This window comes from Megalops cyprinoides, chromosome 5, assembly GCF_013368585.1.
Source record: "Megalops cyprinoides isolate fMegCyp1 chromosome 5, fMegCyp1.pri, whole genome shotgun sequence".
Classification (NCBI taxonomy): domain Eukaryota; kingdom Metazoa; phylum Chordata; class Actinopteri; order Elopiformes; family Megalopidae; genus Megalops; species Megalops cyprinoides.
The window spans coordinates 22,797,331-22,813,711 of NC_050587.1; the positions used below are offsets into that span (position 1 = coordinate 22,797,331).

General features: G+C 45.3%; 1 protein-coding gene across 1 annotated transcript in view; it reads left to right on the forward strand.

The window, feature by feature from the left end:
• The window catches only part of niban2a (niban apoptosis regulator 2a), a 41,473-nt gene that overhangs the window by 9,906 nt on the left and 15,186 nt on the right, over positions 1–16,381 (forward strand). The window contains exons 2-5 of the mRNA XM_036529192.1: positions 7,435–7,565; positions 10,175–10,303; positions 10,770–10,875; positions 11,379–11,546. Coding sequence (XP_036385085.1) covers positions 7,435–7,565; positions 10,175–10,303; positions 10,770–10,875; positions 11,379–11,546 — 534 coding nt within the window. The remainder of the gene's footprint in view (positions 1–7,434; positions 7,566–10,174; positions 10,304–10,769; positions 10,876–11,378; positions 11,547–16,381) is intronic.

A 16,381-nucleotide genomic window follows, 5' to 3' on the forward strand; every position in this document is an offset into this window, starting at 1 on the left:
AAGGCGGCTCAACAACCTCAAACATCCCATACACAGCCAATATAAATAAAAGTTTTTTAATTGGGTGTTGAGGGAGTCAAAAGTGACAGGCCAAGTTGAGATGAATGGCCTTTTCTTATCATTGAAGCATTCCTCTGTTGCTAAGGTGACATGAGCATCAGACGTGTCAAGTATTCTTACAGATGGAAAGTTTTGTGAATTTCCATTTCTGCTCCGACCACATGCTCACAGTCCAATCAGCTTTTCATCCTCCACAGGGCTAAGTAACATTTTTAGGTATCTCGTCTTTCTGCCAGTTTAGGGGAACAGGCTTCACTCCAAACTGATTCTGTACAGAGGGACCAGCCGTTGAGTTAGGTTTACGCTGAGCTGCATCCAGGACTGAGGTGTAAAAGGGACTCAGCGTGGGCAGTCTGCCATCCTGTCGAGGGTGGCTTGTGAGCTGAAAATCAATTTTCATTAAACTAGCTCGCATTAATCAGGCCAGTCCTCAGCTAGTGCCCATTCTCTTAATTGAGTCTCACTGTAATGTTATTTTTTGCCACGTCACCCTTTCTATTCATTTCAGTTAATTCTGCCAATAGCTATGGATTGTTATGGTGGTTGATTAATTAATTGATCTTAATCAAGCAAAAAAAGGCTGAAATAAGTCGAGTGACAATGACTTTAAAAATGAGGATTTGTCATCTGGTTGAAAGCTTGCAGGCTGCCACCGGCTCCTGCGTTTGTCCCGATCTCACTCTTACCTCATTGTGCACACCTCATTTTAGCGTCTAATTGAACATCGCAGATAACTGCTCCCGTGTCCTTCTGATCATGTGATCAGCCTGGAGTGTCAGCTGCGCGCAGCTGCGCAGATGTGCTCAGAATCCTGACACCCAGGCAGCAGCAGGATCAAAGGAGCTGACTTCAAAACACAGAGCCCCGGGAGCGGGGGCTGTTAGCAGCACTGCAGCTGCTATAAATCAACCCGCTCTCTCCTCAAATAGGCTGGGGCATGCGAGCATGTGGGCGGCATAGCCCGTGTTCTGCCCAGCAAACCCTGGCAGTGCACCCCCCCCCCATGTCTAGAGCCCACACAGAACCACCTCTGTCTTCCTGGCCCTCTGTCTCCATCCTCCCTGGCTCACGAGGAGATCACTCTGATAACCACACACAATGGAGGGGAGGACTGACACCACCTCTCATAAACACAGACTGTTTGTGCAGGGTCTGTAATTCACCCCTCTGCCTTTTTCTCAAAGGAAGAGCTGTTGGAAGGTGGAGGCTGCCGAGTCGGAACTCTGTAATTCCAGAGGAGCTCTTAAACTGAGATGACGGGAGAAAGGAGGGAAGGCCGTGTGAGAGGTTTTAATGACCTCTTCGGGGGAAGGACAAAGGGAGAGCAAAGGGGCCTGTGAAGAGGCCTGAGTGTGGAAATCTAGAAGCCTCCGCAGAGCTTTGGCGTGTTTTTCCACTTCTTTTTTGTGTCATCGTCTTGTCTTTCCTCTTTTGCTCTGTGTATTCCTCTCCATTCGTTGTCATTCATATGTGCTTTGACATTAGTTCTTGGCACTAATACTGGTGTCTATCTGGTTGTGCCTAGCTGGGATGCCCAGCTCTCTCCTGCTTTCTGTTTCTTTCTCTCACCATATTATACCTTTACTGTCCTCTCCTTCCTTTTCGCTGCTTTGATTGGTCCTCTCATGGTGCTGTGGCCTGTGCGTGCACTGCGGTTGGTCCACTGGGTGTGCTGTGATTGATCTGCTGGGGGTGTGATGTGGTTAATCTACTGTATGTATCGTATTGATCCACAGTGTGTACTCTGATTGGTCCATTCTGTATGTATGGTGATTGGTCTGCTCTGGCAGTGCGTTATTAGTCACAGGGCAGTTCATTACGGGGAGTGAGCGATGGCACACATCAGCAGTCCAAAGTGAGAGACTCCCACAGCAGCCTCTCCTGCTCTGTCAGCACCTCTCCCCCTCCCTCCCATACAGGCCTCCCCCACAACACTGCAGCGAGATGGCTTTCTATCCTATTCCCAGTCCCCATATGCCTAACACTGCACTGTCACAGTCTTGTAACTGCACACACTCACACTGTACCATTGACACACACTACCCATGCTCATACTTTGTACATTTACTCACATTGTCCAGTTTACACACTGTTCATACCCACTTTTTGTAGGTTTACTCATTCTGTGCATTTTACACAGACACTGCTCACACATGCTTGCAATGTATACTACACACACACATACTACTACACTACACTACACTACATACTATTACACTGTATACACACACTATTGACACGTAACTCATATTCATGTAGTATTGTCCTGCAAATATTGGTCATGTATGCAGTGTATATAGTCTGAACCCTGACCAACATAAGATTTTAACTGGCAAGCTCTCTAAATTCACCAGCCTAAAGATCCAGTCACACAGATGACTTCAGTATGCTGATTTAGTTAATAAAAAAAAGTGCTGAACCATCGACTGTGTTGGTAGGTGAGCCTGCTCCTCTACACCCCTTCTTATAATTTTCCCAGCCAAACTCGCACCTTCATGTGATGGTTATCTCTGCTGACACCTGTATAGTAGGCTAGTGTGTGGGTAAGTGAGTTCTTTTTTCTCTGACTGTGGGGAGTTGGATAGGGGAATGCTGGCATATGTTAATCACAGCAGATACGTGTGTGTGTGTTTGTGTGTTTGTACGTTTGTGTGCACGTGTATGTATGTGTGTCTGTTAGAACCTTCTTAAACATGCCATCCATCATACACACCTTAAACAGTTTCACAACGTGTTAGGTCTCTTTCTAAATGTCCCTTAATGAGGTACAGTCAAGGGTGATAGAGTTGGCAGGCTGTGGCGTGGGGTGGTGTCGGGTGGGGGTGGAGTAGGGTGGGGGGATTGTGGGTCAGATGCTTTCTTGCAGAAGGCCCTCAGTCCACCAGCGCCTCTGTCGCCTGGGCCGGCAGCCAGCAGAGACCCGGGGGCGAAGTGCTGAGGCTGGCGGATCACTTTCTGTAGGTGCTGGCTGAGGGTGTCGCTCATGCATGGAGGGCATTGGGTGTGGCAGGAGGAAGGCAGTACTGTCTGTCAGTACCTCTGGCCCCTTTTTTCCCCTCATACATTCAAGCCAACCAGGCATGAGAGTGAATATTCAGTTATCCGAATAGCTGGCCACAAGATCGCCAATCATTTACTTAGATAATTGTTGAATTTCATATTGAAAAAAGAAAAATCAAATCTTATTATTTATTTAAATTTTTTAAATTACCTGGAAGTCTGAATGAGCATAGATCTCTTTGCAGCGAGTCATTATTCACACAGAAAGAACTGGAGATTTGTGCACTGATTGGTGGAGTTAGATTAATTGCTCTTGGGAGCCATAGAATATTGAGTATCAAGTGAAATGGAATGCGTTCTCCTTATGTGAAGAGATCATTCACCTTAGCGCACTTTTTTGCATTGAGTACCGGTGGATGGTGTCTGTGAGTGATGGCTCAAGCTCTTCCTTCAAGGACAAAGCACTGAAAAACTGTACAAGCACGTTATGTCAAGTGCCAATCACTGTAGGAGGGCGTCACATCATAATTACTGCGCTGTCTCTAAGATGGATGACCAGCCTTGCCCACGAGCCAGTGGGAAAGAAGACGTCCTTCAATGGGCTGACGACACAAGCACCCTTAGATACTTGCAAGGCTTGCAGGCCTTAAATATCTGTTAGAGCATAAGGCTCTACACCAGAGGGGCATGGGGGTTGAACCCTTTGTGGGATTCTGCTGTTTTACCCTTGATCAAGGCTCCTAACCCCAAAACTAGACCATATATATGGGTTACAAAATATGCAAGATGTGACACTGCAAGAATTTCAAATTGCCCTGGATACAGGTGTCTGACCAAGTAAGGTAATGTAAGACACAGACTTCTGTGTCTAACATATGGACAGTGTCAAATCCTTCAGACATGCATACAGTCAGAGACTCTCTCTCTCTCTCTCTCTCTCTCTCTCTCTCACCCTTCTGCCTCTTCCGCTTCTCCATTCCCGCTCTCCGGGGACACATGCCACCAACCAGATTTGCAGCTTTTGTTCCCTCGTTAGCGCTAACGACTTTCACTTTTTTTCTTTTTACCTCCGGCTCTCGCTCGATGACCGCATTCCGCTGCGGCCACCTCCCGTCCTCCCAGCCATCCTCACAGTGTTTCCTCAAACCCTTCATCCAGCATGCCATTCTGCATACACACACGCAGCCACTACGCTTACACCATGTGTGTGTGTGTGTGTGTGTGTGTGTGTGTGTGTGTGCGTGTGTGTGCTGGCCCAATTAATTCGACTTGACGATAGAACAGAGGCTGGGTTAATTGCCCTAACATAGCTGGATGGGTCAGGCGCCCATTGTTCTCTTTATTTCCAGTTATAGCCCATTGATCTGCAAATGTGGCTCATTTTACCCTGATCAAAGTTAGATTCCGTTCTTTTTTCAGTTTCATAGCAGTCAAGATCTGTTGTGTGGCTACCCTGTGGCAAGGGAGCTGATAGGAGCCTGATCAAGCAGCTGATTTGTCTGGTGTTCAGATTGCTTAACATTTAGCAGTAGAGCTGCCCTTATGCAGGAGCACTCAGATCTTCAATTTTCTTTTAAAATGAGAGATGGCAATGTCATCAGAGGTGGAATGAGTGAGAAGAACTCCCTGTGCCTGTCCTGCAGCGGAGCATATTGATTGGAGAGTGAGGCTTCATGTACCCCACTTCGCGGAACCATCATGTAGTCCTAGTGACTTGCTGACTTGAACCAATCATTGTGTTTTCCCGTGGAGCACAAAGTATTTTAGTTGATTCACGCAAGCCGGTGATTGACAATGCACAGTAGCACCGCCCATTATGGGGTCCATTAACACTGTTGCCAACTAGATGCTTTTGTCATCAGCTTTAGTGGCTTTTAGGACCTCGCCAGCACCTTTTTTCCCTCACTGCAAAGAATGGTAAATCTAACACTTCTCAAGAATAGTTTGGGGGCTTTATGCCACTTTAATTAATTAACTATGCAGATATTTCCCTCATACAGCATCGGTGCCATTCATTTACAGTCTGTGTTGCTTGGAGATCAAAAGGTGACTGCATTCTGATCCTTCGGTACCAGCTCTATGCGCTGTCTAAATACATTACATAGTAGATTGACACATGTACAGACCAATCATGGCATGTGCTATTTTGTTGCAGTATTTAAGAGAACAGTGTATATGTCATGGTGTAATTTGGTCATTTATAGTAAATCAAGGTTCCTTTAGTGAGATCTGGAGAGAAAACAGTGCCACCAGTGTTAATGAGGTCTTTTCGTCCCATGCCTAGAGGAACCGAATGGCACACTTGGGCTTGCACTGATCTGGGACCTGGCATCATCAATGGAATATCACTGTACTGCCATTTCCTTTGGCTTTATAATGTCCACACTGAGACACAGGGCTTCTGTCCAGAGACACTGGGCAAAGCCAGACACTGGCACAAACTACAGCTCTTTGTCTGATTGGCCAAGTTTTTCCATACTGTACCACACCCCTTTCCCTAGCAGAGCCCTACCAGAGAGTCGTCTTCCTGTCTGACTGATGGCTTTACCAGAGGCCTTAATTGCCACTCCCGATAATCACCCTCCTGCCCACAAGAAACATTTAATTACCACAACACTGGACTGATGTTAAATTTTGTTTTGCCATAACATTCCAAAGGTACATCACACGTCAGCAGTTAATTCTTATTAGGTACTTAGGCAAAGATTTTACATAGAGTATGTGCAGTTTAACTACATTTATATGCTGCATGTATTTATCTGGGATATGCAAGCAATGTTTTTGACATGCATCTATTCAAATATGAATTGCCGTTTATCGTCTTGATAAGTGTTTCTTCAATGTAAAACTCTTTTGTGCTAACCCCATTCCGTTGAAAGGCTATCGGTCCTTGCAGGCACGTGTGGAAACCAAATATCCTTTTACAACACCAGGCTCTTTTCATAAATACGCAGTGTCGACGGCCACCAAACACTGGTATCACCAACTTTGTCATTAAAGTTACATCCCCTATACAACTGGCAGTAAACTTCCAAAAGGGTTTCAAAAGGACTTTTAGGGGAAGCACAGCTAAGTTGTTTTTTCTGCTGGGTTACCCATTTTTCATTGGTGGATTACCTGTAAACGGTGAAGCTTAACAAAAGAATAAACCTACCCTTTTTGCATTTTCACTGTCTTGCAACTGTTCCTCTCAGATACTTCCCTGTACCTCACACGCGGCCTACGTGAATGATTTTGTTACCCTTACAGTGAGAAGTAATTACAATTTCAGTCAGCTGCTATCACTGTGGTCCACAGTTCAATAATTCAATAAGGAGCAGGCCAGATCTGCATTTCATGCTTGGACCTGTGCCTTGTTTTACATCGCAGTAAGCTTCTGTCATGGGAAAACTCCTGGGATTGGGTTTAATTTAGTGCATTGCTGAGTGTAGTATCTGTAGCATTCATCTGCCTTTGACATTGTGCAGATGTGAGTTGCATTGGAGAGCTCATAGATCAGAGATAGTGGAGCTCCTTCAGTATATGAGTCATAGTATTCCCTCACACACAAACATACACGCTCACATATAAGGAAAACAACATACACACTTTATGGTTTCCAGATCAGCATGTCTCTTTTGTGTATCGGTTTCTTGTTGCCTGTGGGCCACCGTAGGTGTGTGTATGAGAAACACAGGATGAGGAATGGTGGGCCAGTGCCACAGTGGCACCGTGATGTCATAGTCTGTCTGCCTCTCTGCTGAGTCTCCTCTCCCCAGGAGCTGGTGCAGTGAGAGCCGGGAGTGGGGGCCCGCTCTGCCCCATTACCCACAGATCCAGCCAAGCCATAATTGCGGAGGACCCCAACATCCGCTGTAAAGCCAGGCCCTGAGGGGGATTCCAGAGGCTCCCACTTCCCTTTTGGGTACATTTGTGGTGGCCCTCACTGAGAAAGAGAATTGTTACTGATTAGCTTGACACAGAGATATGTATAGAGTTGTACTTATTTTGGCTTTTTCTGTAATGACTGTATTGGTCACAATAGGGAATATGGGGAAGAAATTGACACCCAAAATCACACTCTGCCTTGTTCATCGCCTTAAGCTCTGTGTGTCACCCTCTGCTTTCGTTTGGTGGACATGCAGTGGTTCATTCTTGCCCAGGAGCCTGTTTTTTCCTGTGGTAGTGTACTCCTATGCATACATCTCTGATTTTCATAGTGTGCGTCTTCTGGAAAAAAATGTTCAGATTAAATGGAAGAGGAACTGGGCTATTCACAATTAACAGAGAGACATCAGCTCTTCTGAAGGTTGAGCTCTAGGCCCTGTTAGACTGTGTTTTCTGGGATGTCACTGGACTCTGAGTTCCTGATTGGTTCCCTCTCTCTCTCTGCAGGCAGGACGAGGGAGGTGATGGAGGAGTTCAGCCGCCTGTATGAGCAGCAGTACGCGGTGGCGCTCTTCAACAAGGTGCGCTTCGAGATCGAGGGCAACACGGGACCCCAGCCCCAGCTCCTACATCGCAAGGTAAGCGCCCTGTCTGATTCTCTCCATCTGTCCCTTATTGTCCCACTTTGTCCTTCTCCCTCTCACCCTCCATCCATCTCTCGCCATTCATCTTTCTCTCAATCTTTCCTTTTCCTCCTTATCATTATGTGTCCCTTTCTCTCTCTTTCTTCATCTTTTCCCTGTTCTTGCTCCTTCTGGTCATCTCTCAATCCCTCCATCTTTACTGTCTCTCCATCATGACCTCCATCACACCTGCCCACCAGCTCAACAGTCACTGCTCAGAATGCTCCCACTCTCTTCCTGTTTTTATTGTACATTTTGTCATTTTTAAGCTCTTAGTTAAAACGGACTCCTGGAAATAATTTGTTTTGTTGCACCAGCAGCGCGCCAAGTACATTGACCTTATGAATGCATTTCATTCATTGCTTGGCACGTCCAAACAAAACACTTTTGCTGGTTCTTTGTTTTTTGTTTTCCATGAACCCTTCCATCTGCCCTTTTGAAACCATCATGCGTGTGCATGTTGCAAATGTGACCAATCCCGATGCCACAGTGTGTTGTTTTTGAGCGTTCCCTCAGAGCTTTTTGTGGAGCCAAAATGGAGCAGATTTCACGCATGAGCCACAGGCTTTGCTGGACTGTGGCGATGGGAGAATCAGCTGATGCCATTTAGAGCAGTGACCCCTTAGGCTGTTTTGTACTGAAATTCTCCTTCTGCTGACTCAAGTATACCAAAGTAACAAAGCCCCACACATTCGAGTCCTTTCACCCTTAGGCAAGCGTCTTCACTGACGGGTCGTCATTCAGAAGTTTCATATCCTCTAAGATAAACGTTTTCACCCTCCCCAGAGTAATGCAATACCGCAGATGTTTGATGTATGGACTAGATATTTAGCTCTGACTGCTTCCGATTGAAAGCTCTGTCACTACCATTGTTGAAGCTATAAGTGCTCTGATTTTCTGGCTTGTTACAGACATTCTTGAAGAGGTGCGGTCTAAAACATAGCATCCATAGCAAACATAGCAACATAAATGGCACCAGGACCTGTCCTGATACCAGCTGGCACAAGAAATAAAATGGATAGCAAGAGTGCAGGAGCCGAATATCTGGATACAGTGTAGAATATCGGTGGCAGTACTTTGAAACATACTGCATTTACTCATTTGACAGCACAAAGGCTATGATGAAATGGCTGAGGGAGTCGGAAAGCTTTTTTCAAAATGATGAGTCTTGATGGGCTAAAAGGGCGGTTATTGTCGTTAAACTTTATGTATTTGTGTTGTTATGTAAATAACGGCTCCATCCAGGGTCCAGGAGTTGGCTTGCTGCTGGTTCCTCATTAAAGACAGGAAATGTGTCTGAGGAGGGGGGGGGGTTGATTTGATTCACAGGCTTGATTATTGAAGGTCTGTTCATTATTACTGTGGTGTAGCTGTTACCCGCCCCCACGTCATTAGGCAAAGCTGTGTCATCTACATGGGTGTCAATGGAGCCGAGATCTGCGCTCACTCTCTCCTCTCTCTGAGGGAGGTCCCTGATCTGTATAACAGACACGCACACACACACACACACACACACACACACACACACACACACACACAAAACTGTGCCTCAGAACAGGGCAGTGTATGTACACACACAAAGACATAGACACACACACACCTTACTACCAGTCCATACCTCAGAATACACATACATAGACCCTTTTCCCCTTGCCAACCTGGTATCAGAGGTTGATATAATATCGGAGGTCTCCAGAAACCTCTCCTGACTGAGCTCTCTCTCTGGACAGTATGTGCCACATGGTTCTCAGCAGTTGAGGCATGCCAGCTACAATAGCCCACGCATTGTAAGGGTGTGGGCTACTGACCGCTGGGGTGTTGGCAGTGAGTTGGTGGACAGTGAAAGATAGAAATGAGTTCCTCAGAGTTGTTATGCAATAACAGCAATATCGGTGGGCTACTGTTGTTGTACGCAGACTACAGACTGCACAAGAATTTTACATTCTAGCCCACGCGTAAGAATTGTAACCACATCTAACGCTTCTAAAAGTCATCAAAAGAGATGGTGTCTGTTTCGTCTCATGTTCTGGGCAAATGAAGGGGCTGGAATGATTGAAATGTTCCTTTTTTCCGCATGTTTATGTTGGCTGATGATTTAAGTATGGGTACTTCATCCAGACAAAAATCAATGACTCCTATTTGTTACTATGTTTGCATGAAGTATAAAACAAAATCCCACAGTACAGCTGCTTTGGTGCTGAAGAATGCATGTTAAATATAAAAGGGGATATCTTTTATCCTGACAAAAATTGAATCAACTAAGTCTTTTTTTTATTATTCGAAAAACAAAGTTACTTGTGCTTAGCTAAAATTTGAATTAGATGCATTGAGTCGTACGTTTACTGTTTATAATGTCAACCTGCATGAAACCAAAATGTATATGGGAAGTTCTCTAAATGACAATATAATATGTGGAGAAAAGCACTTCTCTGATGCTGTAGTGCATCGTCTCTCCCGATCTTTACCCAGCAGTCTGTTAGTTTGCTTCTTCACTGGGGGTGGAACAGTGGCCGATGTCCTTGACTGTGTGCTAATGAGAGCTCTGCTATCAACACCTTATCCAGGCCCCACTGCAGGACAAGTCCATCTTCTCTGGGAACCTGTTCCAGTACCTGGAGGACAACAAGAAGTGGCGCAACCGATTCTTCTTTGTGCCAGACTCCTACGAAATCCACTACTATGAAAAAAAGCTGGTGAGTTTGACCAGGGAGCACAACTGTTTGATGAGAATAAAGCACCTTTAGGTCTTCGTAGCTGGCCGGTCATAAGAACACACGACATGCGGACACCCGCTGGTGGTCATGCGTGCACACACACACGCACGCACACACATACGCGCACACACACATGCACACACGCACACACACACACACACACACACACACACACCACACACACACCACACACACTGCCACATGTTCATTGTAATGGCAAAACAGGAATTCCTTGGTGAGGTATGTGAACATTACTCTTAGTGCAGTGAAGGGGTGAGCCGTGATGTATGGGTAGTGCCTGTCCTAAGGGCGCATGCTGATTGCTTTAAAGCTTTGCTTTGAGTTGAGAATTTGCGGAATCATAGGTGCCATTGTTGCTGCACTGTAAACCTCACTTATCCTCCCTGTCTGCCCCCAACTCCCCACCTCCCCCCTGCCCCGGCAGGCACATGAAAGGGGCCTACATCCCAAAGGGACCATAAACTGTGCTGGGTACAGAGCTCTGACGTCCATGGACCAGTATCTTGACCTGCTCAACAGCAGTCTACCAGGTAGGAGAAGGAGGGAAGGAGGGAAGGAAGGAGAGAGGCAGAGGGGCACATGTACTGTATGTGGTTGCATATATCTGTATTTAATATTGTACCACATAGCTGTCCTTGCTTGGCTAATGCTGGTTACATTTTACATTGTACACAGTGGCTTTGGCAGCATTACTTTAGTTTTTCCTGTCAGTAAAGCACCACTGAATTGTGAAAGAGGGCTTATATTTTGGAACTGGAGCGGGAAAAGAGGAGAGAGACAGGCAGTATCGTGTGGAGCTCCTGTGATTACTCATACAGCGGTGTTGCATTACACGGCTCTGAGTAAGGAATGTGAGGGGCAGTTTTGCTGATCCACGCTGTAGGATTGTTGTTCATCCAGTGCATCAGTTGCAGTGAGGTCAGGATACTGGAGTTACGCCTGAGAACACATGAGCCAATGTGAGGTCAGTGCTTACAATGGAGTCTGTGTGTGTGTGTGTGTGTGTGTGTGTGTGTGCGTGTGTGTCTTTCAGGGGTAAAGGCCAAAGCGAGCAGCTCCCCATTCCTGAAGTGTGCTAGTCACTACACCATCATCCTGTGGCACCCCTATGCCCGGCACCACTATTTCTGTGTGATGAGTGAGAAGGAGCAGAAGAAATGGCATGCCGTGTTCCAGGACTGCGTCAGACACTCCAACAACGGTGAGATGTGGCGGCGGGGCTCGACCTCCCAGGCCCACAACATGCTTAATGGCCGAATTCACTTCGTGTGACCAACGCCTAAAATGTGGCTTATGTTCAAATATGGAATAAAAGAAGGTTTTAGTATATCTAGCAGCAGATTAGGCTTGTTCGTAATTAATATGTAGGGTGTGTCTAGGAGGAGTGAATGTAACTGAAAATAAACCAGGAAACCAGGAAACTTTTTTGGAAGTTCAGATATGTATTGCTAAGGTCATGAACAATAGGAATGGACAGATTGGCGCTCTGAGAAAGTAAAGCATTCAGAAACGTGTAAGCACTTTGTTCATAATAGCACTCTATAGTTCTCATGTTCTACACTGTGCAATGTTGTGAACATATGGGAATTGTAGACATAGAGTCTTCAGTTTCTAATATGCTATAGCAGTATGTACACTAGATAGTGTAGTGTTTAGTTTGATTAGTGTGGGTGTCTAGGAAATGGATCTAATTGGTATAAAATCTACTTTTCCATGTGCTAGGGGTCCCTGCCCACCATCTGGAAACTGCTCTTGTAGAGCATAGGATCTGTGGTGCAAAGTGGGCTAAACACATACAGGCATACATACACATTCACACATACATACGTACACACAAATGCGCACACATACACATATGCACAAAAGCACACACCCACAGGCACATACGTACATATGGACACACCTAAGACACATACACTACAGTAATGATTAGATAAGGTGATGGATGCCTGAATTTGCATGTTCTTCATTGAAATGTCACTCATGATTACATGCGCCCAAAACAATGAGCAACATTAATATCACTGTTTTCCGCCTGGCAACGTCTGCTCCTCTGCATCACTGTCATTGCTCGAAATGCAAGCGAGGGTGTGTGTGTTTGTGATGTTGTGAAAGTCAGCATGCCTTTCCGATGAATGGTGCTGTATAACAATGAGAACTGCTTTACTGCTGAAGGACATGCGTGTTTCAAATGAGTCTGACAAAAAAATATGTCATGCTACAGATGTGACGTCATCCAGTGTCAGGATGGTTTTCAGTTCACATAAGATATGGGCTGGCCTTGCCTGACTCAAGGAAGAGCTACCATAATGTTTGTCAAAAGTTTGTAAAAAATGAAGGAAGTTGTAAACATACTCTCCATATAAACATCCCAGTGAAGCTGAGGCTCAGAGCTCTGAAAAAATGATGGCAAAAAAACATAAGAGATGTTGTGACTGTAACTGGAAAAATAGCTAGGAGCTAATATACTAGGTTTAATTTGTTGTGCCTCTTTGTTGAAGGCTGCAGGCAACTAAGGTATCAGATTCCCTGTCCTTTCAAAGATAATTACATGCTACAAACCATTCTGGATTATTCCTCTCATATGACGTCTAATGTTAACCAATGTTTTGTTTCTGACGTACGCCTGTATGGCAAACATAAGAATATTGATGCTGCTGCAGCATTTTCAAAAACAACTGCAGAAAACAGCTGTTGGAAATACAAAGATTAAGACAAGAAAATGTTGAGTAACGTGTGTTTGAAGGCCTTTAATGATGGCAGGAACAGACATGCTCAGACACATTGGTGTTGTTATGGCTAAACAGCTCCCACAGCCTGTGTCCACTACACCATTATTGTTGACCACAGGTCTCATTAACAAACCACTAGATGTGGAAATATAACATCAGCAGCAACCCATAATATCTATCTCTTTCCCATTGGTATGGTGGTTCCCTTATTAAAGCTTTGCCAGTGGAGGGTGAACCACATGGCTGTTTCTCTGAACTGGATGAGCTGTTTAGACATGTCACCGGTGCACACAATATTACAAAGCGCTGAAATAAAGAGCGTGACAAAATAAAGTCACCCGTCGAATGTTTTGAACAGGTGCTCACATGTCTCAGCAGGTGAGTGATACTGTTCAGGTTGCAGGTGCTGTGGAGTGTTATCGCAAGAAGTAAAGAGATAAAATTAGACATCGGTCATTTTTGTTATTCACCAACGTTTACATTGCTGTTTGCTGACTTGTGTCGGCCAGCTACACTGAGGTCTCTTATATGTGTTGCAATATGTCAGACTTGTCAGTTCATGCAGTACACTAACACCGATGGTTTCTGCACCCTGTAAAACTTGGTCTCCCTCTCTGCGTTTAATCAGAGCCTCTTTTCTGCTTCCTGAAGACCTGTTCCAACACGCAGCCCTCACAAGACTAACCATGAGACTTTCCAGCTGTGGTATTTCTCTCAAGGCTTAGAACACTAGGAGGGAGTGAGACCTTTAATCTCCATGTGCTTAACATCATTCTGCTCTGTGCTTTCTGTTTGCAGACCACTGAGATGGATCTGAATGTATGGGGCTGTTTTTTATACTCTGGGGGCTCTTATCAAACAAGAGCAATTAGAGGGATGTGACTTTAGTGCTTACTGCATTTCTTATCCACATAGATCAAAGCAGTCTTTTCTGGAGCAAGGAAGGGGCCTTTATTGCTGTGGAACCTTTTGTGCATATGACTGCATGGTTCACTCAGCCTGGGGTTCTGTCTGGTTGCCACAAACGCTGTGGGCCTGAGGTGTTTGGAAGCTCTTTGAATTGATTGTTCCAGACCTTCCCAGCCTAGCCTTTTAGTATCTGTCTCCATTTTCTCTCTATTATTTCTATCTGTCCTTATCTGTCTGTCTCCCACCTCACTCCCATGCTGAGGAGAAACAGACCTCTCAGCTCTTCCTCTGTGGGAGGTTAATGACTCTCAGAGGGGAATACACACACACTCTCTCTCACACACACATACACACACCTCTGTATTTTACTCTTAGGGTATACATAGAAGTTCCTCTTTGAAAGCTACTATAGAGCAGTCTTAGGTGGATCACAGCAAGACTGAGCCAATGAAAGCCCTGACCCTGAGAAAAAACAAACAATCTAATCCCTTAACCAGGTGAACAGTCATCAGAGGCTGGCTCTTGCTCTGATTCTCTAGGGCTTATGGTGCACTGCCCTGTCCCTCTGTCCCTGAGCTATGGCAGACATTGTAGGCACTGCTGGATCACACAGGCCACAGGGTTCTAATGGTGATCACAGCTGGCCCAGCTGTCCTAACCACACGTATTTCAGGCTGGAACAGAGGCTTATGGGACTGGAATATTCTGTTTTCTGATATTCAGCAACAGGGTTTTGACAGTATCTTACCAGGTTGATGATTACTCTCAGTAAATGCTGTTACAGAATACCAAGTAAATGCTGTTACAGAATACCAAGGCATACGGTTGTTCATCAGTTAGTGCTCTAGTGCTTGTCTTTTTCTTTGTATCCCATCCATCTTCTAGAGATGCAGTGTTGTCCTCCAGAAAGACCTAGTGACACAGAGGCATTTTCATGAAGAAAGTGCTGAGGCTTTTGTCAGCAGCCTAGGTGTAACATGAAGCTTTGACTCAGATGTTTATTTTAGCACAGCCCAATGGAGTAATAGTCTGAGGCATGGGCCGTTTGAATCCCATGTGCTACACTTGTCATTCTCTTGAGTGTGATGCTTTCACTCAGTCACCCAGTAATCTAGCCTGCCTTAATCAACCAGTCTTAGTTTTTTAGATTAAGATTAAATGCTAGAACACTGCCCAAAGTCTTTCTCAAAGGGACTTCTGGTATGATGGTCTAAATAAGATTAAAACGGAATATCACTCTATCAGTATATTGAGGAGAATTAGCAGCCATTTGCACCAGGCTGTCATGCATGTGGGACTGTGATGAGTGCACAGATAAGATGGACATTAACTTCCTCTGCATTTCAAAATTTGGACACAGCGCTCCTCTTGTCTGACTGTGCTGGTCTGAGCTCTGGTTCCTGTATTTGCGTGTGGATCAGGATGCTGATGGAAAGAGCTCTATCAGCGTGGTCAGAATACACTGCTCTGAGGTTGCACATTCCCCGGAGAGTTCCATCTAAAAGGAAGCAGCTCATTGAACAGGCTGATCTGGGATCAGGTCATGGAGGCATTGTGTGGTAGCAGTCTTGGGAACTGGCTGTCGAAAGGAGCCTAAACTGCTCTTAAGTGAGACACGCTTATAATAGTAAGGGCTGGAACCACTCTGAGCTGCTAAACGTTTCCATGTGTGGAAACGTTTAGCATGTGTGTGAATGCCACACACATTTGATTTTGTTTATTTCATGCTCCTTGTTCCGTGTTGCTCTAGACATCATATATCGCCTCATCTCGTCCTGTTCTCTGATATAACACTGTCTGCAGTGTTGGTTCATTCTGTGCGTGCATTGTTTTATACATACGTGCGTGTGGAATCTTTCGGATAGAGCTGCAGAAAGTTTTTTTTTTTTAAATGTCTCACATGCATATGGGGAGAGAGACATTATTCTGTGTGTGCGATGAGCATTGTGAACAGATGCACACTGGAAAAGCCTGTGGTGTGTGTATGCGCTTTGTCAGTGTTTGTTCTGTGAGTGGAACCAAGCCAGAGGTCAGCACAGTGCCCCAGTTCCCAGGGGGAAAGAGCAATGTGAGAAATAATGTTTGAAGGAGAAAGAAAAACAGGTTTATTTTCTCTCACTGTTTCACTAGGGCCAGTCCTCGGCCCCTGGGACCTTTTTTCCCTTTTCAGCTGACATGTGTGTCCTGTGCATTCTCATGAGTGGGGGAGCCAAATAACACACACACACCCACACACACACACACACACACCCACTCCAGGTCAGAGAGCTTCCTGTCTTTGGCTGTCATCAGGACTGGGGCGTCTCTCTATCTCCATCTCACTTCCTGTCTTTGTCAGGTCCTTAATCACTCATATCCCCAACTACCCACCAACCCCCCCACTAAAAGAAGAAGC